Genomic DNA, 23,490 nt, shown 5'->3' with positions numbered 1-23,490 from the left:
TGTTAGAAGCCACCATTCTGCTTTCAACAGGGTTTTTCAAACCCTGGAAGTCTAGAGTAGCATAGAAAAGCCATATGGGCTTTTGGAGAGTGCAGGCCTCTGTAAAGGCGGATGTCTTCTTATCTTGCTACTTTAAAGTGAAACTAAATTAGGGAGTCACCCCTAAGTTGGATCTGCTCCAAAACTGAATGGATTCATCCTCAACCTTTGCTACACCTTTCCACACTGCACCGAGAATATAACCTTCTTAGTGGAGGTAAAAAGCCAAACACACTATAGTTGGTATGTGTAGCAGTATGAACCATGCAAGGTTGATTAGTCTTGCAGTTAGTGCAGTTACGTGTTCATTTATCCATCAAGGACAGTGGAAGGCTGTTAAAGTTTGAAAGTTAAAGCAACTCATCAGTTTGAACCGACTTCTGTGAATGAGCTGGTTGAGATGGCCCATTTCATGGCATGCCCATTTGGCTTGTACAGTATGTATCTGTTGTGGAGTGCAGGGTATTCACTCGGTATCAAGAGAACATACTGCAGTTTATACTGTCAGTGGAAGCCTTCAAGAGACACATATTCATCCCTTCCACTGCACCAGACATGATTTGCATCGACGTTGTATCGGTTAGAGGTGGCATCAACAGAGAGTTGTTTATGAGCTGAAGTACAGTACAATCTTATCTGCTGTATGGCATCAAACTATTTACACGTCGCTACACTGGAACTCCATAAAGCAGCTTTATCTTTTTCACAAGGAAATTCCCAAGTGAACTATTTCAAATAGTAAAAAAGTGGTCCCTTAGGAAATGTATCTTGCCTTGCGGATCATCTCTGGGAATATCTGAATAACAAGATCAGGGAAAGTCTGTAGAGACCAGCAAATTAAAAGTCTCCACTGATGGAAAGTTCTTACAGGGTTAGTGGACGCTAAAGACTCGCTGTTGCACAAGCTGTTAGTATAAACAGGAGGATGATGTAGCCCTTGCCACCACCTTGCGCCAGGTGTACTGCACACCTGACCCTGCACCATGAATTAATGAATAAGGAAGGTCCCTCTGATGTTATGGTCCGCAGAGCGGGTGCATTGCTGTGCTTCGCAATGGATGATGGGAAGCCTGTGTGGGCGCCTCACCCAACAGATGGGTTCCAGCTGGGCAATATTGTGGACATCGGCGCCGACAGCCTCACAATAGAACCCCTCAACCACAAAGGCAAGGTGAGTGAGTTTAACCCCGACAACACGTTGTGTATGACCAACATCAATGAATGAAGAGTGTCTTCTGTAACCTTGCATGTCATAGCTTGCATTTATTTTTTAATTAACTGACTTTGTTATAATTGCTAAACTTTTGACCACAAAAGAGGTTGTATACCATAGATGTCATCAACATGCAACAACAAAAAAACATTGGACATGAGACAATCAAAGAGCCTGAGGCTCAGGAGATATTAGTAAACAGACAGTCTAATAATTAGCAGCCAAGTGCTATGGCAATAGTTATATATCAACGACCTTTGACCCTCTCCAGGCATTCATCCAAGAAACAACCTCACGCCGTTTTTATAGATTTCCGTCTGAGCAAGTGTCCTGAGTTTCTGAGCCGCTCCCCTGAATTACAGCTTTTTTCCGAGCGCATACTAAGTTAAACGTGAGAGCAAGTGAATGTAGAACGGCCCCGAGCACGTTCGGGGTGTCGCTGGCTGAGGAGATGAATTAATGATGCCAGCAGCAGCAGCAGGTGGGTCGATCGTGTTACAAGCTACGCTCGGCTCATTAAAGGAGCAGGCCCACCTGTGGCACCCAGGTAGGAGTCACCCAGGGCCTGAGCAGCCTCTCTCCTTCCTCAGGCGACAGGTATAAACAAGAGAAACTCCGCACCGTTGCTACACCTGTGGCCCTGGCGCTTTCTATAGGCTAATCTTTTTCTGGCGTTGGTCATGTTTCCTGGGTAATAGCTAATCAGGAGGAAGCTCGCAGGCAAATTTTCCTTCCCTGTTTATCTGAAATGGTTTTATATTAGCATAGCCATTTAAAGCATGTCCATGGTGTATCCTTCTGCAGCATGATGGATACTTTTGCTTTTTTCCTCTGATGTTGCAGTAACAAAAGATGGGAATGTGGGAAACAGATGTCTTATTGTGGCCTTTCTGGTTGCATATTTTGCTAGATTAGTGCCAGAAACATGCATGCTAGATGAAAGCAGAGTATTTGCGAATTTATAAAAAGAAACGCAAAATGGACGCAGGAAAAGATTACATGTGATTGAAAAAACCCAAAGTGACCCTTTAGTGACAACTCCACATGTGATGGAGAGCATAAAAGCACACCCGACCCAATTCTCAAATAGTGAGATGTGCTCATCCCCAACAATAAAACACACACCAAGGATTACAGCAGTGTGCTGGTAGGGGCTCTATACACAGATTAAAGGTTATAGAGTCACATAGAGGTCACTGAAAACGGAGAGAGAGTAGCATTAAAAAGCAATAATCTCTTACAGACATGACTTGTGGGGTGTCCTGGAGTTTCCCAAGCAGATTCATGTGCAAAGTCCACATGTGGACACCTAAATTCGTGTGAAAAGTCCACCTGTGGGATATCCGAGAGATCCCTCAGCAGAGGCCATGGGCCATGTCCCTCCGTCACAGTCCCTTTCTGTCTTGCCTATCATCCCACATGTCACAGTGGAGATAGCTGTCCCACTGACCAGCTGTTTTGCCCAGACACCCACAGCATGATGTTAATGACTGCAAACGCCGCATGAGAGAGAGAGAGAGAGAGAGAGCGACTCTTAGACTATAGTCATATGAATGCCTTTCCCCTATTATTCTCCCTGTGTGTGTGTGTGTGTGTGTGTGTGTGTGTGTGTGTGTGTGTGTGTGTGTGTGTGTGTGTGTGGTGTGTGTGGTGTGTGTGGTGTGTGTGGTGTGTGTGGTGTGTGTGGTGTGTGTGGTGTGTGTGTGTGAGAGAGAGAGAGAGAGAGAGAGAGAGAGTGTATGTGTGCATGTGTGCACTGAGGCATCATTAATGAATGCAGCGGGGCCCTCAGATTCTCCGGAAAAACCACAGTGCCCTGGGCCTGCGGCACACTTTCCGGCACCATGCTGCGCTCGCCCCACCGAACAACACACTCCGACTCAGACATGAGGTTCTCGATACACCGTAACGATCTGGGCCTCCAGCAGAAGAGTAAATGCAAATTATTCAGAGAGAAAAAAAAGGAGGACGATGATGAGAAGAAGAAGAAGAAGAAAAAAGACGTGACCCTTTTCTGTAATTCCTGAGCTGAGGGTTAGGCCATATTGAATCGATGAGCAGATGTTGGGTGGATTTCCTGTGGCTGTCAGATTTAAGAAGGGGGTTCCTCTCAGCATGGGGCCGGGCCGGTTTCTCATGAGAATGTTTACGTTGATGAGACAGGCGGGGAGGGAGGTCGTGGCGAGTTTAAAGATGTACGCTCTGATGAGTTTAAAGATTTTGTCGCACTTTGGTGTTTACAGACCTTTCTGGCGTCCATCAGCCAAGTGTTCCCCGCCGAGGAGGACGTCAACAAACATGTGGAGGACAACTGTGAGTGTGTGTCTGTGCTTGGCAATGCTCTGATTCCATCCTGTGTGTTTATTTCTTCAGATAGTTTAGTCATTTGGTCACACGCCCCCTTGTCATAAAGTTCAACAAAATTAGGATTTCCTCCTATCAACCCCCCCCCCCCCAGCCTTTTGATCCTAGAAATCCCGTTGTAACATCCGAAAGACCCTGTAGGATAGATACCAAAATCAGAGGGATTGTACAGGATTTCATTGGGATTTGTATAGGAGCCCACAAGGATTTATACTCGGGCACAAGTCTAAAGCCTTTCATTTCAAATCTTTAATTTCCTGTTGCAGGCTCTCTCATGTACTTGAACGAAGCGACCCTCCTGAACAACGTCCGCATACGCTACAGCAAAGACAAAATCTATGTGAGTATGACACACTTCCCCCGACTCACAAGTTGCCATCAACATTCACACCACCTATCCATGTATCCCACCTACTCATCAAGAACCATACCACCTGTGCACCACCCTCTCACCACACTCCACAAATGTGACCCTGCAAGGCCAAACCAGTCGCTTTGGTAAAATTTACAAAATTAAGTTATTGTGCTCACATGAACGGTCATAATAACTAAGCTTTCCAACGATATGTATATCGAGGGTATTGGAAAAACTATCGCTAAGATAACCGCATTCAAAGTTGACATGATTCTCCCGTCACAATATGCCAGAAAGGAAAAATTCACCTTTTTAAGCGGCGTGGACAACGGGAATGACTGCTAATGTGTTGAGTCTTCACCTGGTTTTAGAGTCAAAACGTATGTTTTTCCGTGAAATTTGTTCATGATATGAAAGTGTGGACTGTATACTGCCAAATTAAGCGAAAACGTGATATTAGTGATAGTGATATTAACATTTTAGCCCGTTTGTTTATCGTGGATTTTCTCAATATAGCATCGAGCGCAAAGCGACTGATTTTGCCTTGCAGGGTCACAAATGGGCTAATAATGTCCAGGCACTTTAGCCCAAAAGGGTCTGAACCTCAGATAGGGGACTCTGTTTAATCCCTTGTCCCTCTGGAGGAAGCCCTATTGTTGTGGTGCATGTGGAGCCCGGGGCCTTGGGCCACTGATGGGGGACGAGGGTGGACATTGTCGCGCTTTGATCAGCGGAGTGGCCACGCCTGTCATCGGAGGCTCACCTGAGCCCCCGGGCGCTGCCCTGCCCTGCTGCGCGCGCCTGGTCTCGGATGACCTGGCTAATCGTGCGGCAACACTATCACGTTGCTCCATGAAGTTAATGAGGTCTTCTGAGGTAGTGCGGCTCGACAGACTTCAGGAGCGGAGAGGCTGAGGGGGAGGGCCGAGGGTACTCATTGTTTACTGAGCTCCTCAGCCTCCCTCAGCTGACACCTGTCGGCCGCTGTGGGCTTGGAGGCTTGTTGATGGTTACTGGATATAATTGTGTTGTTATTGTGGTGTTATGATAATGGCGCTAGTGATGTAGCAAGATGCAGTAGCTTCAGTTTAGAATACTGACAGCAGTACAGTGAGGCAAGTATGACCAATTTGGAATAATCTGTTTCTATTCTCTCCTCTGTTTCTAAGACATACGTGGCCAACATCTTGATTGCTGTGAACCCCTACTATGACGTCCCCAAGCTGTACGCCCCCGAGACCATTAAGATGTACCATGGGCGCTCACTGGGCACGCTCCCTCCTCATGTCTACGCTATTGGTGAGAGGACACCGCCTCTATCTGCTCTGTTCACATCAGCATTTTTCATGCAAGTAACATGTCAACAAAACAAAGCATGTCTTATGTCCCTTTGCTCTCTTCGTTTTGCTCTGTTTCTCAGCGGATAAGGCCTACCGGGACATGAGGGTCCTGAAGATGAGCCAGTCCATCATTGTTTCAGGTGAATCTGGAGCTGGAAAGACCGAAAACACCAAGTTTGTCCTCAGGTGGGAACCTTTGACACTTAGACACGCATACAGAGAAGATATATTTCAAATCAGTGACACATTTATGTCATTTTATGTGTAACCAGAGACCACCACTCAGGAGATTGTTTCCCTTTGACTCTGTAGGTATTTAACATCATCATATGGAACAGGTCAAGATATTGATGAGAGAATAGTTGAGGGTAAGCAAACTTTTCTTTTGTTCAAAAATATTTTTATGCACCGCACAGCTGATGAGAATGTGGTCTAGACAACCATGGCCGTGGCCTAGGCATTCTTTATGTATTTTTTATTTTTGTTTCCCTCTAGCCAACCCTTTGCTTGAAGCCTTTGGCAATGCCAAGACAGTCAGAAATAATAACAGCAGTCGATTTGGGAAGTTTGTGGAGATTCATTTCAATGAGAAGGTAAAGTCAGCCTCCTCTGTTCAGCTTTGGCTTTTGTCCTCAGAATAGACATAATACATTCAAATGAAACACTGTTGCTTTAATCCTATAATCTCTGCTCTCTGCTTTGGTATTACCGCCTGACTGTGATATGAAAAGTCTCACCTTTGACCTTTGTCTCCCAGAATGCCGTAGTGGGGGGGTTTGTGTCCCACTACCTGTTGGAGAAGTCGCGCATCTGCATGCAGAGCTCAGAGGAGCGCAACTACCACATCTTCTACCGCCTCTGTGCCGGAGCCTCCGAGGAGATCAGGAACAAGCTGCACCTCAACTCCCCAGACAGCTTCCGGGTCAGTGGATCCACCTGTGCCCCACACACACACACACACACACACACACACACACACACAGACACACACACACACACACTCTCGCACGACACCTCATACTGAACACACAATGAGAGGCTGTCAGGTCCTCTCTAAAGACTGTAGCGGTAGATCGTCTGGAATTACCTGTTCATATTTTTGGCACTGGACAGACAGATTATGGGCCCAGGGTAATGAGAAACTACTGGCCCATAGCATCAGGATGAAGGTAGAGGCTGTTCTGCCCATCCATGCTGAAAAGAAATTGGAGTATTCTGCCAAATTCTCTTCTATTCAACAAAACTGGTCAATGGAACAGTTCTTCGAAAGACATGTCAAACATGTCTTGTGTTAACAATGGCATTTTGGTGATTCTGGGTTTGAGATGAGATAAACTTAAAGTTGAAGTTAATGCTGATTGATATTTAGCAGATGCCTTTATCCAAAAGAAACCTGGCCGATTATGAGTCGCTTTGACCGATTGCTGTTTCTCCACCAAGCTCACTATGTTAGTCATGTATGTGACAGATTGTTTATCACATATTCTTCCTAAAGCAAGTGGTGTCCTCCTCCGTACACATTCAAGTGTGTTGAGGACGCACAGTCCCAATTGTTGGTTGATGTTAAGGCTTCAGTTTATTCATTCACTCAGAAGTTTTCAATGCTTTGAGTACAGTATAGATAACACTTCAGATGGAGTGTTTGTTTAATCATTTCAGTTGTGCATTCTGCTACTGTGATAATTACCATTTTTACCATTTCCTTTATTCATTCTTGCTTGTACAAAGACTTCTTTTGTATTTTTGTGCCAGTCTTCTCTCAGTTCTCTCATTGACCACTAGGTGTCACTTTTGGTTTGTAGTCTGCATTGCAAGCAGATGGCATCAACTGTAGTAGACAAAAAAATCACTAATTAATTTCTCTGGGTTTTGGCATCAGTAGATCTATCTGTTGTACTTGACAGAGCAGCATCATTAATAATACATTATGATGTCCAGGAACCGCTCTTTTTATTCTGGAAGGTCTGCTGTGTACATGCACATGTAGTAAAAATGGGCCCACTATTAGCATATTCCTACTCTCACACGGCTCTTTGACGCTCTTTGTTTTCCTCCCGCCTGTTCTACGCAGTACCTGAACCGTGGCTGCACACGCTACTTTGCCAGCATGGACTCCGATAAGCAGATCATGCAGAACCGGAAGAGCGCTGAGGTACCTGGCAATCCCTCTCTCTCTCTCTCCCTCCCTCTCTCCCTCCTGCCCTCCCTCCTTCTCTCCACCCCCCCCCCCCCCCCCCCCAGGTCGCAGTCTGGAGCCTCCCGCAGATTAAGTCCACAGGGTGGCAGTTTCCCCAGACCTCGCGGGTGGTCACTGGGGGTCACGTCTGGAGACAAGGCCCACGCTCTGGGGCAGGCACACTCACCCCAACCACTGAGCACAGAAGATTAAATGCTGTGATGATGAAGGAGAATTTTATTAAAGTGTTCAAAACGCGTTTTATTAGTTAAGGAGACATGGACATGTTTTACTTAATTCTCTTTGCGCTGTTTTTTGTTTTGTTAGAAACTGAAAATCAGTAGTCAAAAGTCTTGTGCTAAATCTGTTTGCGATTGGAATGCAGAGGACGTCCTCTCACAACAAAGTGATCCGTGCCCAATACTTCCTAATATTATTAATAACACTGCATCAAGAGGAATTAGTGATGCACCGAAATGAGTTCAGGGCTTTGATGAATAATGTACCGCCGTGGCGAGAACCACAGCGTGGCGTGGCGCAGAAGTGTGGGGAGCCGTGGAATTCCTGTTATTGTTATCGGAAAAACAGTGCACCGTTTCCCTCCCTCTGTGACCAGACTACGAGACTTGTTATCTGGAATTCAGGCAGAGAGGGAGGGATGGAGAAAGAGAGAGGGAGAGCAAGAGAGGGAGAGGGAGAGGGAGACGGAGAGAGATATTTTCATCTCCTACTACTGGAGTCAGGCGTGATCTGCTTCTTAAGATGACTCCCAATTTAAACCTCTCCGTGAGTGCCTCTATTGATTGACAGCTGTGAACACACATTCACTCTGCTCCGCTCTGGATTTCTCCAAGGCGACTGTACGAATTCAATATTTCTGCAGAGAGCCATGTGGTACCTCTGCCCTCAGTCCTTATCATGTGCTGTTATTAACCCGAGTTCTACATCTCTCTTACTTGCTCCATTTCCCCGTATTTTCAGGACAATAAGGTGACTTTTAGGGCATACACTATTTTCTTGTGTGTCTCCTTCTGGTTGTAAATTCTGGGCGTTCTCTGAATTCTGTACGCCCAAAATTTACATGTTTAAACTGGTAGTGAGGATAATGCATGCCTTCTCTTGGGTGAATTTTGCATGGGGCTGTTTCTCTAGAAGTGGTTGTACTGAACAAAAGCATGGGTTTCTTATGGAGACATTTGACTGTCTGAAGCTTTGCATGAAGCCCAGTGTCACAGTAGGATGCTCTCATTCCATCATGTTGGGAGAAGAAGCCAGCATACAGTTCTAATGAATTGCTAAAAAGTAAGAGTGAAACTCTTCCATAGTTTCAGCCTGGGTTCCAAAGGGTATGCTTTGTTTTTTTAGTGTTATCCACTATGGATTCATCTTCTGTGACATATTGGGGAGTTATTTTGCTTCTGCTGTGGTAGCCCTCTAATCAGAACAGACTAGATTCTCCATGCAAACCTACATTTGACCTTTTGAACATGTTCCTTTCTGATTAAAGGGTGCCTGCCTACACGTTTGAGTTCTAACAAAGCCCAAGTAGCATTGATTCTGGTGAAAGGTTTCAAAGGCGTGTGTCCAGAGGAACTCTGTTGTGACTTGACCGGTGGCGAGACGTCTGATTTGTCCTGTGGTCCTGCAGCACGACAAGGTGGGAGCGCTGAAAGACCCGCTGCTGGACGACCAGGGCGACTTCAACAGGATGTGCGTGGCCATGAAGAGGATCGGCCTGGACGACACGGAGAAGCAGAACCTGTTCAGAGTAGTGGCAGGTGTGCTGCACCTGGGCAACATCGACTTTGAGGAGACGGGAAGCACCTCGGGTGAGTCTGAGCAGATTTCTTAGCTCTTTGCCTCTCTATCCACACACAACCCCTTTCACACACACACACACACACACACACACACACACACACACACACACACACACACACACACACACACACATACACACCAACTGTCAAAGCATTCATTGCAATGTTGTTGAATCACTCTCTTAATGATTCTTAGTCTCTCTCTCACTCTCTTTTCCCTCTCTCCCCATCTCCCTCTCCCACTGCTCTCTCTCTCTCTCTCTCTCTCTCTGTCCTTCTCTGTCTCTTCTCCCCCGTCTGGTTATTCGTCGAGCTTCTCTCTGGAGCTCATTAGCGCGGCTCAGATATGTTGCCAGGCCTGAGAGAGGTTTGGTTTTGGCCGCCGCCGCACTGGGTGCCAGCTATCTGCCAGCCAGATACCTGCTCCACTTTTTCTCCCCCACCCACCCTCCCACCCACCTACCCCCCCCCCCCACCTACCCCCCCCCCCCCACCCCCACGCACACACACACACACACACACACCTCCTAGCTCACATTAGTGCCGCCAGCCCTGAAAGTTTCCCCTCTTTCCATTTCCCCGTAAAAAAAAAAGTAAGCAGCTCTAGAGTTGGCTGGTGGAATGAGGTGGCGAGCACTCGTTAAAAGTGCGGCCTCTCTCTCTCTCTCTCTCTCTCCCTCTCTCTCTCCCTCGCCCTGCATGCCAGGAGCTCTTAGAGTGTCCATACGCACTCGGAACAAACCCCCCCCCCCGGCGAGGAGTGTCCCCCCTCCTGGAGGTCTCTATCAATGGCCGTCTCTTATCCGTGCCCATCAAAAATGGATGGCCGCGCTCCGCCGCTATCTGCAGACTAATACGGTCTGTGGCACGGAGGTGCGGCGGTGGCAGCGAGCCCATCTCCATTACTCTGCTCTTGTGTCTCGGGCCGTGACGGGTCCATTTGGGAGGGGACGCAGAGGAACTGCTTTCATATCACATCTTGCTCTCCCCTTAAAACGCCCTTAATGTCGTTCAGATCACATTAGTTATCGGCTTTGATGCAGTGCTGGTGCGGTATGTGTGTGTGGGCCTGTGTCGGTGCCCTTGTTTGTGTGTGTGTGTGTTTGTGTCTGTGAGAGTGTGTGTGTCTGTCTATTTCTGTCTTCTTGCTTATGTAGTTTGTGTGTGTGTGTGTGTGTGTGTATGTGTGTATGGGGGGGGGATTAAGTTTGTTTTGTTTCTGGTGCTGATATACATACATGCATGCCCATATGTTAGTTTATTTGTGTCCTGTGCATTCTGTGTCTCTGTGTGACCCAGGTGGCTGCATCCTGATGAACCAGTCCAGTCAGGCGCTGCAGTACTGCGCGGAGCTGCTCGGCCTGGACCAGGAGGACCTGCGGGTCAGCCTCACCACCAGGGTCATGCTCCCGGCAGCAGGGGGCGCTAAAGGCACAGTCATCCAGTAAGCAGCTCGGCCATCAAAGCCTCACTGTGCCGCCTCTGCCAGCAAGGGAGCACTACGCCACCGAGTGTGCCCACAGCTTATAAATAAGCAGTATCAGTCACTATCAGTAACTGTCTGCCGTGGTGTCGTACATACATTACCGTACATTATATACACCCATGCCGTAGTGCAGCAAGGAGCACCCTTTTGTGGGAAAAAATACATAGAGGGAACTTTACATTTCTTACCTTACAGATCTCTCCCCATGCCATCAATCTAAAGTCCCCAATGTAGTTACACCAGCACATTTAATGGAGTGTGTTTTATTGATGTTAACACCCTCATTAGGTCCAGTCATGATTAGTTCTTTTTTCTCTCCTCTCGCCCGCTAAGAAAGTGCTGCCACCGTGGAGCTAAAAATAGCTAATCGTGGCCCCTCTCCAGTTGAAAGATATGTGCCCTGATGTTTAATGAGAGCTGGCACTGCCAAATTGGCTGAGGGACTGTAATAGTCTGGTTGGCGCTTAAAGTCGTCTGTTATATTTAAGCCGCCTTACTTTTATTGGTTGCGCAATGGGCGAAAGCCAAAGTGGAACTAAGACTGATTTAATTCTGGATATGAGATAAAGCATAGTCTCTTTGCTCGCTCTCTCTCTCTCTCTCTCTCTCTCTCTCTCTCTCTCTAGCTTACTCTCATTTCATACCTTCCTCCCTTCCTCCCTTCCTCCCTCTCTCCCTCTCTCCCTCGTTCTCTCCTCTTCCTTCTCTCCTCTCTTCTCTCCAGTCATTCGTGACTTGCGCCTGTGAGCCGCATTAGTGTTGCCAGGAACAGTACGTACTCCGTGCCCTGGCCGGGCTCACGCTCTACTGGGGCGGCTTCTCGCACTCTCGCCCTGACCTCACCACGCTTAGGCACCGACTTTTCTCCCCCCTCCTCTCCCCGTCTCCCGTCTCAGAAGATCTTAGAACATTCAGGAACCTCATCATCCCCCCCCCTTCACAAAAGAAAAGCGTCCCTCCTTGGCCCTCGGCGAGGGGTTTTGAGTGACGGGGGGGGGGGGGGGGGGGGCGGGCTGGAGGCGGGAGAGATAAATATTTCAGTGGGTGCAGATGCAGGACAGGGGAGTATTTTAGCCTGATAAATAGTGCATGGGCCTCTCAGGAAGGGAACTGGGCAAACGGCAGGTGGGTGAGGTTATGGTGAAGGGAGGGAAGGAGGCTGGCCTGCATCTGAGTAGGGGTCTGGTCTGACTCAGGGAGAAAAGCCCCATCTGACCGCAGCAGCAGCAGATGGCCATTTGCAGGACACCACCCAGGGAGACCTTTGAGTGACCATCAGTCACTATGCTGCAGAAAAGAAAGCTGTTTGGTACAATTATGAAGCATGCTACAAGGCAGAACACCTCCAACTCCTATAGTTCACCCAGGGTTCAGTCACACACCTTCACAGGTGTGCGCACACACACACACACACACACACACACACACACACACACACACACACACACACACACACACACACTCACACTCAGATGCACTTGAGCACACTCGCTCATAAACTCTGTTGACTCTCTACATTGTCCTCTGTCTTGTTCTTTTCCCAAAGTACTGGAAACAGTTAGAGGTGAGGCTATGACCTGCCATTCCCATCAAGCGTTAGCAGTCCGACTCCACTCTAAATAATTGAATTCAAAAGGTGTGAGGAAGTTGTATTGTTGGAAAGTGGGAAGGCAACGCAAGTGCAATAGCACGCCCGATGGCCGACAAACCGGTGGTGTCAGCAAAGCAAATCAATAATTCACGCCCCCCCACCACCCTCCCCCCACTACCATGAGACTTCCCAGGTGTTTGTATTGTTTATTCTCTCCTAACCTGGGGCATTGTAGTGCTCTGAGAAGCACGGCAGGAAAAAGGGGCAGAGAGCCAGAGGCTGAGCGCGTGTGAAGGTGCCTGTGCTGACCGCAGTCGAGACCACCCGTGGTCCAGATATCGGACTCTGCGGCCTATTTATCTCCCATTCTCTCTCTCCTCACCTCTCCCTCCCAGGGTGCCCCTGAAGGTGGAACAGGCCAACAACGCGCGGGATGCCCTGGCCAAGGCCGTGTACAGCCGCCTCTTTGATCACGTGGTCAAGAGGGTCAACCAGTGCTTCCCTTTCAAGACCTCCTCCAACTTCATCGGGGTCCTGGACATCGCTGGCTTCGGTTAGTGCTGTGGCGAATTAATTTAATATCATACGAATTGATTACTCATGTCTTCACACCACTTACCCTCAGAACACTCTGGCGGGGCACATTTTTAATTTCTTATTAATTCACTTTATTTGATATATCTGTTCAGTCGCATGGCCTTTTAAGGAGGGATCCAATTTCATGCTGATTTGGGTTTTGCACATTTGAAAAGTTTGGGAATTGCTTGCTGAGACCTTGGCCACCTGAGCGGGCAGAAAACAGTGACTGATGATGAGATGGCAGCTCTGCCAGTCCATGGCGACTAGAAGACTGTGTGACAGACTGGCATAACGGATGGGGCACTTACGTGTAGATACACTGCAAGCAGGGAAATGATTTTAGGAGCTATTTTGGAACATGCCCAGTGCTTTATAAATAATGAAATCTTAATCTCTCTCTCTCTCTCTCTCTGTCTGTCTCTCTTTCCTTCTCTCATCTCCTCTCTCTTCCTCTCATTCCTTCGTTTGCCCTTCAGAATATTTTGAGCACAACAGCTTTGAGCAGTTCTGCATCAACTACTGCAACGAGAAGCTGCAGCAGTTCTTCAACGAGCGCATCCTAAAGGAGGTGAGAGAAAGAGATGGGGGAATGTGAGCGAGAGAGAGAGAGAGAAGAGAGAGAGAGAGAAAGAAGAGAGAGAGAGAGAGAGAGCAAGCGTCAGCCATCTCCTCCTCATTAATGACTCACGAAGGGAGAATTTCACAGCTGACATGAGCTGCGTCAGTGCGCAGCGGGACATCTGTCGGTTCCCACCACTCTGATTCACTCTGATGTTTCCCCTCGTAACACGGCCCGCAGTTCAATAATCGCCTGACGTCACACACACACACACACACACACACACACACACACACACACACACACACACACACACACACACACACATACACATACACACACACTCAGACACACACCACACCAGTCTCGGCTGGTGGATTACGGACTCGTGGGTGTAAGTGTATGTGTAGGGTGCTGAGGTAGGTCTGATATCCCTGTGCTTGGCTTGCAGGAGCAAGAGCTGTACCAGAGAGAAGGCCTGGGGGTGAACGAGGTGCACTATGTGGACAACCAGGACTGCATAGGTAAGGGCTGATAGTGGAGCTACAAATGCTGTGGATGGCCGTCATTAGTGGGCTTAATCACCATCTTCCCTTCTGTAGATTTAGGCTAATTTGGCATCATACACACATTATACTCATGTTATGTCACATTGTCCTCTCTATCTCTCTCTCTCTTATGCTCTTTCTTTCTATCTTTCTCTTTCTCTTTGTCTTTCTTTCTTTCTCTCTCTCTCTCTTTCACACACCCACAAGCACACACACACGCACAAGCACACACACTGCCACCACATACAAACATGAGATAACACATTGGCTGTGTCCCATTCAAGAGCTATATAATTCCCATGTCCAAATACATTTTTTGGGGGAGCGTGAGCAAAACACAAAAAATCAGGTTACTGAAAACTGAAAGCAAACTGAGAGTCACAAGTTCAGAGCGGTTATGAAGACAGGCCAGTAGGCTGGCCAGTCAGACCACAAGGTTCTATACAGAGAAAAGTAGCCATCTCTTTCCCAGAGAGGAAACACCATTACTGTGAGCCATTACCAATAACCACTATCTCTAGAGACAACTCAGAGGAGCAAGTCTGAATCTATGAAGCCATGCAGCACGCAACACTCTCTCTCTCCAGCCCCTCTCAGTTAATGTTGTGCCGGTGGAAATGTACCAGAGAGAGAAGAGAGAGAAGAGAGAGAGAAGAGAGAGAGAGACAGAGAGAGAAGAGAGAGAGTGAGAGAGGGATCAGGGGGTGAAATGAAAGTGTCTCTCCGCGAGAAGGGAGGACTGAGACAGGATGACTCAGGGGTTGCACTGAAAGGAGAGAACACGGTGTCTGCCACTTAAGCAGATGATGCCAGGGTGTGTTGTGGGGACACTGTTATTGTGCATATCAGGATTCTAAATGTGCCCGAGAAGTGCAGGTGTGTACACCACCTCCTATACGCGTGCGCTTTTTGCCTCAATGGATGTTACACACATGCACATGCACACGCGCACACACACACACACACACACACACACACACACACACACACACAAACACACAAACACACAAACACACAAACACACACACACACACACACACACACACACACACACACACACAAACACACAAACGCACATTCACACAATCCACATCTGCCCTCACATAACTCATAACCCCATAGTCGCATTCATCGATTTTGGGGTTATGATGCACCTGTGCTTGGGAAATTGCTTTCCGCCTAATGAGTAAAATCATGCCTCTTAGCTGCGCCGTCTCCAGTTGCTTCCATTTACACCGTCTGTCAGGAATCCTAACTTGCCAATAGAGCTGGCACTCCCGCCCGTGTTCTCCCAGCAGCCGGCCGTTCTCCGGTCCAGGTGTCTGCCCACGCAAGTGCACCGCGGCCTGGCTGTGCCCGGGAGGACTCGGTGTCATCTGCAATTAGCAAACGCCTTATGAATTATTCTCTTTCTAGCGTGACGCCGTGTTATCGCATACTTACAACTGTCACAGACACGGGGCTCTTAAAACTCCACAGCTTGTCAGTTGACAGTGAGTTCCTGTGCTCGCAAGTTCAGATTTGCACAAGCAAAGATTTGCACATGCTCCTTCATAGTTCTCTCCCCCCCTATTGTACTATTGTACATTAACTCTTGTATTGAAATTTCCACAAATAAATCATATGTAAAAAAGCTAGTCGAGCTTCAGAAAGTACAAGTCCTACCACATATCTGTGTCAACCACTCATTTAAACCAGCTGATTCTAAGTATCACAACTCAGTTCAGTTAGGTAGAGCAACTAATTAGTGAGATCACCTGTGTGACCAATACACGGTTGGACTTTTACTTTCTGAAGCTGGACTTTTAACATCTCTGCTCAATCTCTACATTGTCTGTCTGTCTGTGCCACCCAGACCTGGTGGAGGCCAAGCTGGTCGGCATCCTGGACATCTTGGACGAGGAGAACCGCCTGCCGCAGGCCAGTGACCTGCACTTCGCCGAGGCCGTGCACAGCAAGCACAAGGACCACTTCCGCCTCACGGTGAGACGCCCGTCTCTCCATCTCGCCCGGCTCGTCCGTCTTCAAGGCTTAAAGTCGACCCCGCTCTTTCAAGAGGGGCCGACTTCAAATAGAACTTCGACTGGGAAGAGGGAATTGGGGAGCGCCATGTTGAAAAATAGAGTAGAGAGAATCAAAGCTACCTCTTTAAAAACACGCCGGGCTTTTTAGAATGTGCTGTAGAGTCTAAAAGACTAGATTTCCTCACCATTTCGTGTGGCTTTGATCTACAGGTTCCCCGGAAGTCCAAACTGACAGTGCATAGGAATCTGCGAGACGACGAAGGCTTCATCGTCCGACACTTTGCGGGAGCTGTGTGCTATGAAACGGTAAGAACGCAGCGTGGTAGACCTTCCTCCACTTAGATCTGCTACCACAGAACACAGTTCCTTAATCACGGTGGCATTGAGCGTACTGCGTGACTGAGGGTGAGCATATGGTGGAGGTTCCCTGTCTTATTTTTAGATCAAAAGCAGCTCCTTATATGTCATGTCTTCATTTGTGTCGCTCTTCTGGAGTATGGGAAGTGTATGGGATAATCAGACTCTGTGTGTGTGTGTGTGTGTGTGTGCTTTTCCATGACCTGTTTATATATGTGTGTGTGTGTGTGTGTGTGTACTTGTGTGTGGGTGTGCAGACCCAGTTTGTGGAGAAGAATAATGACGCCCTCCACATGTCCTTGGAGATCCTGGTATGTGAGTCGAAGGACAAGTTTGTGAAGGATCTCTTTGAGAACTTCAGCAACTCCAGGGATGCCAAGCAGAAGGCCGGCAAGCTCGGCTTCATCAGTGTGGGAAACAAATTCAAGGTGAGAGATGTCTGTCTGCCTCCCTCCCTCCCTCCCTCCCCCACCGGCACTGTAATTGTGCTCTCTCTCTCCCTCTTCCTCTTTCTCTGTCTCACTTCTTTTCTCTCACTTCTCCTCAACTTTTCAAAATTCTTCATGCTGCGCAGAAATCCTGCGTTTTGCTGAGCATTAGGAATATTTAAGCTCGGAGATCATCTGCGGGGCATCAATTCTACATCTGTGCTGTCAGAACTAATTTGCGATTTTTAGATTTCTCCTGGACATTTTTCCCCCCCTCTCTTTGATTCTGGTGACCTTTGACCTAATGTTCCCTCTTCCTGTGCTCTCCTTCTTTTTCCTCTCCTCCTTTCCCTCTTCCTCCTCTTCCTCCTCCCCCTCTTCCTTCTCCTCTCTTAGACTTCTTCCTCCCATCTTCCGCGCCTTTCCCTGAGAATCAGTGTCTGGTGTGAGCTGGAGAAGTCCAGGTGTGTAGAAGGGAGAGAGAGGGAGAGAGAGACAGAAGGTAGTCGAGGGAGAGTTGAAAGGAGGGGGTGGGGGGTGGCATAGGATGAATCAACAGTGAAGATAACACCACCCACCCCCACATCCACTTGTCTGCTCTCCATGCCCTGCGATTGTCCACAGCGGTTTGCCAGACACTGACCAGTGTGTCCTGCACACGATGCACGATGGTCTCCCTGGCTCTTTTGCTGTCGCCTTGTGTGTGAGTGTTCATCTTTGGGCTAGTGTGCTGCTGCTTCAATAACAGAGCACTGATGCTGGCTTTGGTTCTGATCCTCTTTAGCATGAATTAATCAATCTCAGATCGTTTCCTCACCCACCCACTCATTCGCTGTTCTTCTTGCACCCTTCATTTGAATTACATTGGTTATGGCATTTTTTATCGTGAGCCTTTACTGGTTTAATAAGCACCAACAATGTGTGTTATTATTTCCATTCCCTAATAGACCGACCTCCCCTGACGTCAGTTGATGTATACCTGTTTGCCGTGCTGTAACATATTACGTTCTAAAGAGACTTTGTTTGCATGCAAAGCACGTCATTCTGGCCGACCTGATGGGGAAGCCCATGCAGCTTTCTCTGGCCTGTGTGTGTGTGCACAGTTTTTTTGTGTGTACACACTCATTTCACCTCCCTAACCCTGTGTTTGCTGTGTGTGTGGTGTCCCACGCTGGTTACCTGTGAATGACCCACTACATAACAGCAACAATAATAACACGGCTCCCTCTCTCTCCCTCCCGCTGCAGACTCAGCTGAACCTGCTATTAGAGAAGCTCCGCAGCACGGTGAGTCGAGTTCTTTTTCACCGAGTCCACCGTCTGCTGCTTTTGCCTTTCATCTGCTGCCAGCAGAGACCTCTGTTTGAACCACTGCCACTTTGCCTCCCTGTGTGTGTGCTCTCTCTCTTTCTCTCTTTCTCTCTTTCTTTCTCTCTTTCTCTCTGTCTGTTCCCCTTCTCCAGGGCTCCAGCTTCATCCGCTGTGTCAAGCCCAACCTGAAGATGGTGAGCCACCAGTTCGAGGGCGCCCAGATCCTCTCGCAGCTGCAGTGTTCCGGTACGTTCTGTGCGAGGGGAGATATGACCCTCACCCACTCCCACTCCTATGCCCCGCCGTTTGGTGCTCATCCCAGCGCCTTGTTTTCATTGCCAGGCCCTACTACTCACGGCCACCTGGATTGGCCTTCACTAGGCAGGGCCATGTGTGTGTGTGTCTGTCCGTGTTCATTTCGCTGGCTGGGCTTTAATGGCCTGTTGCATTGTGTTCCCCCTCCTCCTCCTTGACCAGGCATGGTGTCGGTGCTGGACCTGATGCAGGGCGGCTTCCCCTCCAGAGCACCTTTCCACGAGCTCTACAATATGTACAAGCAGTATATGCCTGACAAATTGACCAGGCTGGACCCACGGCTTTTCTGCAAGGTGCCACCAGCCACCCACCCCTCCTCCCCCCACCCCTCCCACACACACTCCTACACACACACCTCACACCCTCCTGGACTGCCAAGGTCCTCGTAGTATGATGGAATATGTTTGGTGGCCTTGAAAGTGATCCGCCTGCTTATCCCTCTCCTCCACAGGCTTTGTTCAAGGCTCTGGGACTGAATGATAATGATTACAAGTTCGGCCTCACGCGGGTCTTCTTCCGTCCAGGGAAGGTATTGTAACTGCAGCGCACGCAGTCCTGTACATAACTCCATTACTCAGTCCATACATCTGCATACCATTTCCCAGCTCCCAAGGGCGACAGCTCCTTCGGAACTTTTTTTTTGTCTTGCTGATTGCGTAAAACAAGTCCTTGTGCGTGTGGTGCGTGTGTCGGTATGTCTGTGTTTCGGTATGTGTGCGGGTCTGCCTGTGTCATGTGTGTGCGCGTGCGTGTCTGTGTCTTTGTGTGGGTGTGTGTGTGCGTGTGTGTGTGTCTGTGTGTGTGTGTGTGTGTGTGTGTGTGTGTGTGTGTGTGTGTGTGTGTGTGTGCGTGTGTGTCTGTGTGACAGTTTGCCGAGTTCGATCAGATCATGAAGTCGGACCCCGAGCACCTGCTGGAGCTGGTGAAGCGGGTCAACAAGTGGCTGGTGGTGAGCCGCTGGAAGAAGGTGCAGTGGTGCGCGCTGTCCGTCATCAAACGTACGTCACCCCCTCAATCAACACCCTCCGCAAAGCCCCCTGGGACTATACACTACAGAGCCTCCATTCCTTTCTCACTTAGCATTACCATTTACAATCTGCCAGCATGATCTGAATGCTTGTTCTCCTCATCTGCCCCCCCCCCCCCCCCCGCACATCACACACAGTAAAGAACAAGATGCAGTACAGAGCCCAGGCCTGCATTAAGATTCAGAAGACGGTGCGCATGTGGTTATGCAAGAGGAGGCACAAGCCGCGGTGGGTGTTTTTTTACGTCCCCTCTCATCACACACTCAAATCTCCCTCTATCCTCCAGGAATACTTAAAAAGCCTCTCTCCGTGATCGAGCTGGGCGTGCAACTGGTGCCATGAAATCCCGTCAATTAAAAACTCTACTGTTGTGTTAGCATACATTAGCATGAGTTAGTGTGTGTGTGTGTTAGCGTGTGCTCACGGAGCGCGTTGTGATATCTGCGCCGCAGCATCGACGGCCTGGTGAAGGTGAAGAACCTGAAGAAGACGCTGGAGAAGTTCACGCCGGCGGTGAGCGGCCTCAAGGAAGGCAAGCAGGAGATGTCCAAACAGGTGCAGGAGCTGGGCACCGCCATTGACGCGCTCATGGCCAAGATTAAGGTGAGAGCCTCGCACCACCCCAAGGCTCAGATTAACCCTTTTAGTCGATCTGTGACAGAGCTTTTAGATTGCCCCTAGCTACCACCCTCTGTATTGGAAAGTCATTGAAGCGTTATTGTGTAACATAGCACCAAACCAATTAAGGCTATACACCGCTCAAGGGCTAGAAGGCTACTTGGGCGAGAGTCCCAAAACTTCTTTTTAAAAGCAGGGTGCATTTGATGTGGAGATTTTGCTCCTGTCTTAAGCTCTCTGTAGTCGATTAGACTCGGGGGATCTTGACACCTTCTGAAACTCTGAAACTTCTGAAAAGTAGACTTTCGCTGGACTTAGCTGTAGCTCGCTAAATGAGCGTGGTGAAAATGTCCACCCACAATTCACTTGTCATCACCAGCGTTGATTGGCAAATTAGCATTATGGAGCTGTGACTCATGATGTATTGTTCCCCGGTCTACTGCTATATACCATACCATCAGCTATGCATCATGCCCGTGGCTTTCTGTAGATTTATTTTGTTCTAAAAAGGGAAGGCTTCTTTCTCTTTAGTCTGACAGGCCAGAGGGGTGGACAGTCATTACCTTCCTGTTTATGGTTCTGAGGAGAGATGAGTCTGCTTTTGAGGAGTTCCGTCTAGCTCGGCTGGAACTTTGTGGCTTTTATGTTTGGGAGCAGAGGGTTCCTCATAGGTAACAAAACAATGCACCAGGGCAGTTGTGTACAAACGGCATCCTTTGAGTTGGAATGCCGACGCTGCGCATTTGCAGCGCTGTCTCTGAACTTTTCACTTCTGACGTTCTGCAGTGTGTTGCGACTGTCAAGAGTCCTTTGTCCCTCTCTGTTTCATCTCACATGTGCTGTCCCTTCTGTCCCCTACCCCCCCCCCCCCCCCAAACTCAAATTTAACACCACCACCAAACACCCCACCCTCAACCCCATCCGAACGCAGAGCACGGTGATGAGCCGGCAGCAGATCGAGCAGGAGTACGAGGGCCTGGTCAAGCGCTCGGAGCAGCTGCTGTCGTCCATGCAGAAGCAGAAGCAGGAGGAGGAGGAGCGCGAGCGCCTCAAGCGCATCCAGCAGGAGATGGAGGGCGAGCGCAAGCGCCGCGAGGAGGAGGAGCGCCTCCGCAAGCAGGAGGAGGAGGACCGCCGCCTGTGAGTGTCACCTTGCCTCCTGCACCAGACTCCTTATCCCCGGAGCACTGCGTAAACAAACAAACAAAAGAATTAAATAAACATTGTAATGAAATGCCTTTGTGAAGTCTGTTAGGCCTGATGACTTGGAAATGTATTTATTTTTTTCCTCCAGCGCCTTGTACCTTTTGTTTACAAAGCTACCGGAGGCGCTCTTTGTGTTTGTTTGTGCTGTGATGAGTTTCTATTGTTTTATGCGTCTGAGTGCAGTCCTTGAATGCACCTGTGGTTAACTTCTCCACCTGTCCTTGGTCCCCCCCCCCCACATCCCCCCCCCCCTCCCCCTATTCTCTACAGGAAAGCTGAGATGGAGCAGAAGAGGAAGCAGGAGGAGGAGGAGCGCAAGAAGAGGGAGGAGGAAGAGCGCCTCCTGCAGGTGGGTGACCCTCCTCATCCTCCTCATCCTCCCCGAGATCAGGCCTGGGCTGAAATCTCTGAGCAACTACCATGTGAAGGGTTGTGAAGAGTACTCCGATTTGCAGTTAGTTGTATTCAGAGGATGGCGAACATTTGGTTGTTACGTCCTACGTTACTGTCCCAACAGCTTTTTTCGTCAAAAGACGTTTACTAGCGCAGCAAGACGTTTTTTGCAACTTGTAGACTGTCATAATCACCTCCGTTTTAGCGAGCGATCGCTAAACTTAACTGAGTAAGTACTGTAACTGTGCAGCCAGATTATATATTCAAGGGTAACGTCCAGGCTTTTGTGAAAAATGTGAGTAGCAAATTTATTTTACTCTCTATGGAGAACAACAAGCGAGTCTGAAAGCCATTGGACCCAGAAAGAGTTCAAAACCGAATAGTGAGGAAAAAGTTGAGTATTGAGTTAAGACGAGTTGAGACTATTGAGATGACTTGAGACTCTTGAGACAAGTTAAGATGCGTCTTGATCTGTTTCGACATGGATCTTTCGTCCTCTCATTTGGCTTCATAGCCCCAGTCCTCCAGTGTTTACACAACACATTCTGGGATGCTCTTTTTTTTTTTTTTTTTTATCTCTGTCTTGACCTGCATAGCCCCAGTTTCCTCGCAGTTTCCCTTTCTACATTGATATCTTAGCCGCTGGCTTTCTCCACACCCTCTCCTCACCAGAGCTGCCTCGGCCTTGGTCTTTTGGCCTTTCTGTGACTCCGTAGCCCCAGCAGTATCAGGCTGACGCTGATGTTTCTGCCTGGCCTCTCTCTGCCCTGTCCAGTCCCGGCCAGCCAGCCTCCCTCTGGGGGCCCTCTCCGTGTTTACGGCCCCTGCGCCCCTGACGAGCCAGCAACACATTGTTCCCGCTGAGTGAAAGTCATTCTCTCCCCGGTCTCCCGTGGCGATGCCGCTGCGTCGCCGCGCCGCGCCGCCCGGTCTCCCGACGGCCCCCACGTGCTCTTGATGGATCACCCCTGCCGTGGCTCTCCTTCCTCACGCCGCAGCCCCACTCGCCCGCCGCCCCACCCCGCTCTCCCCTCACTCATGCTGGGTTGCGTCCTCTCCTCCTCCCCCCCCTCCAGCCCTCCATGCCCTCCAGACCATCATCCATTCTGCTTATAAAGTTTGCTATCGCTCTCTCTGTGATCATTCAAAGACGTACAGAAGGGATTTCGTTTCACTGTGAATGATGTGATTAGCTATTTGGCTTTGTTATCGGGTAGCTGCATATTGCACATGAACAGGGATATGGATGATCGTAGATACAGCGGGGGAAATAAGTATTGAGCGTGGTGAAAATACAGTATTAATCCACAAATACTGTCGACAAAAAGTAACGCACAGGGAAGCTGACCATATGTCAGAGTACAAAGCTTTATTCACAACGCCGGAAACAGGTTGCACACAAGTATCCTAGGCGAGCATGAGCGCAACATGTCTGTTGTAGACAAAGTCTAAAACAGGTTATTCTTGAAGGATAACCGGCGGTACATAAAATGAAAGAAAAAGAGGTGTCATGATAAAGAAAAGCTTTTATTACTCCAGACTCCCTACGGCCAGTTGACCTCCCTACGGCCAGTTGAGGTCATGGACAAGAGAAACCCAAAATAACTCAGACCATCCTTGTAATGTCTACATTTCTTTAAAGTGTAGCCAGTTGGACAACCTCAGTAGACATTCAACAGCTGAAGGGTAGAAAAGTGTTGAACACCCCTCCCTGAAATGTCTTAAATACTTTGTGGAAAAG

The 23,490-nt window shown here is 48.7% G+C and overlaps 1 protein-coding gene across 2 annotated transcripts in view; it reads left to right on the top strand.

The window, feature by feature from the left end:
* Positions 1–23,490, top strand: part of myo6b (myosin VIb) — a 39,996-nt gene that overhangs the window by 5,219 nt on the left and 11,287 nt on the right. For both annotated transcript variants that reach the window (XM_062522943.1, XM_062522942.1), the window contains exons 2-27: positions 1,069–1,210; positions 3,496–3,565; positions 3,883–3,956; positions 5,141–5,270; positions 5,392–5,497; positions 5,624–5,679; positions 5,807–5,904; positions 6,069–6,233; positions 7,383–7,463; positions 9,136–9,316; positions 10,607–10,751; positions 12,780–12,937; positions 13,440–13,531; positions 13,974–14,046; positions 15,926–16,053; positions 16,305–16,400; positions 16,709–16,879; positions 18,127–18,165; positions 18,342–18,435; positions 18,667–18,797; positions 18,956–19,033; positions 19,373–19,502; positions 19,670–19,760; positions 19,985–20,135; positions 21,082–21,290; positions 21,627–21,705. In XM_062522943.1, the coding sequence (XP_062378927.1) occupies positions 1,094–1,210; positions 3,496–3,565; positions 3,883–3,956; positions 5,141–5,270; positions 5,392–5,497; positions 5,624–5,679; positions 5,807–5,904; positions 6,069–6,233; positions 7,383–7,463; positions 9,136–9,316; positions 10,607–10,751; positions 12,780–12,937; positions 13,440–13,531; positions 13,974–14,046; positions 15,926–16,053; positions 16,305–16,400; positions 16,709–16,879; positions 18,127–18,165; positions 18,342–18,435; positions 18,667–18,797; positions 18,956–19,033; positions 19,373–19,502; positions 19,670–19,760; positions 19,985–20,135; positions 21,082–21,290; positions 21,627–21,705 (2,943 nt within the window). In that variant the 5' untranslated portion in view covers positions 1,069–1,093. The remainder of the gene's footprint in view (positions 1–1,068; positions 1,211–3,495; positions 3,566–3,882; positions 3,957–5,140; positions 5,271–5,391; positions 5,498–5,623; positions 5,680–5,806; positions 5,905–6,068; positions 6,234–7,382; positions 7,464–9,135; positions 9,317–10,606; positions 10,752–12,779; positions 12,938–13,439; positions 13,532–13,973; positions 14,047–15,925; positions 16,054–16,304; positions 16,401–16,708; positions 16,880–18,126; positions 18,166–18,341; positions 18,436–18,666; positions 18,798–18,955; positions 19,034–19,372; positions 19,503–19,669; positions 19,761–19,984; positions 20,136–21,081; positions 21,291–21,626; positions 21,706–23,490) is intronic.

Source organism: Sardina pilchardus, chromosome 20, assembly GCF_963854185.1.
Source record: "Sardina pilchardus chromosome 20, fSarPil1.1, whole genome shotgun sequence".
In the NCBI taxonomy this organism is placed as follows: Eukaryota; Metazoa; Chordata; class Actinopteri; order Clupeiformes; family Clupeidae; genus Sardina; species Sardina pilchardus.
Note: the sequence above shows the minus strand (reverse complement) of the source record. Positions and strands in the feature narration are given on the sequence as shown.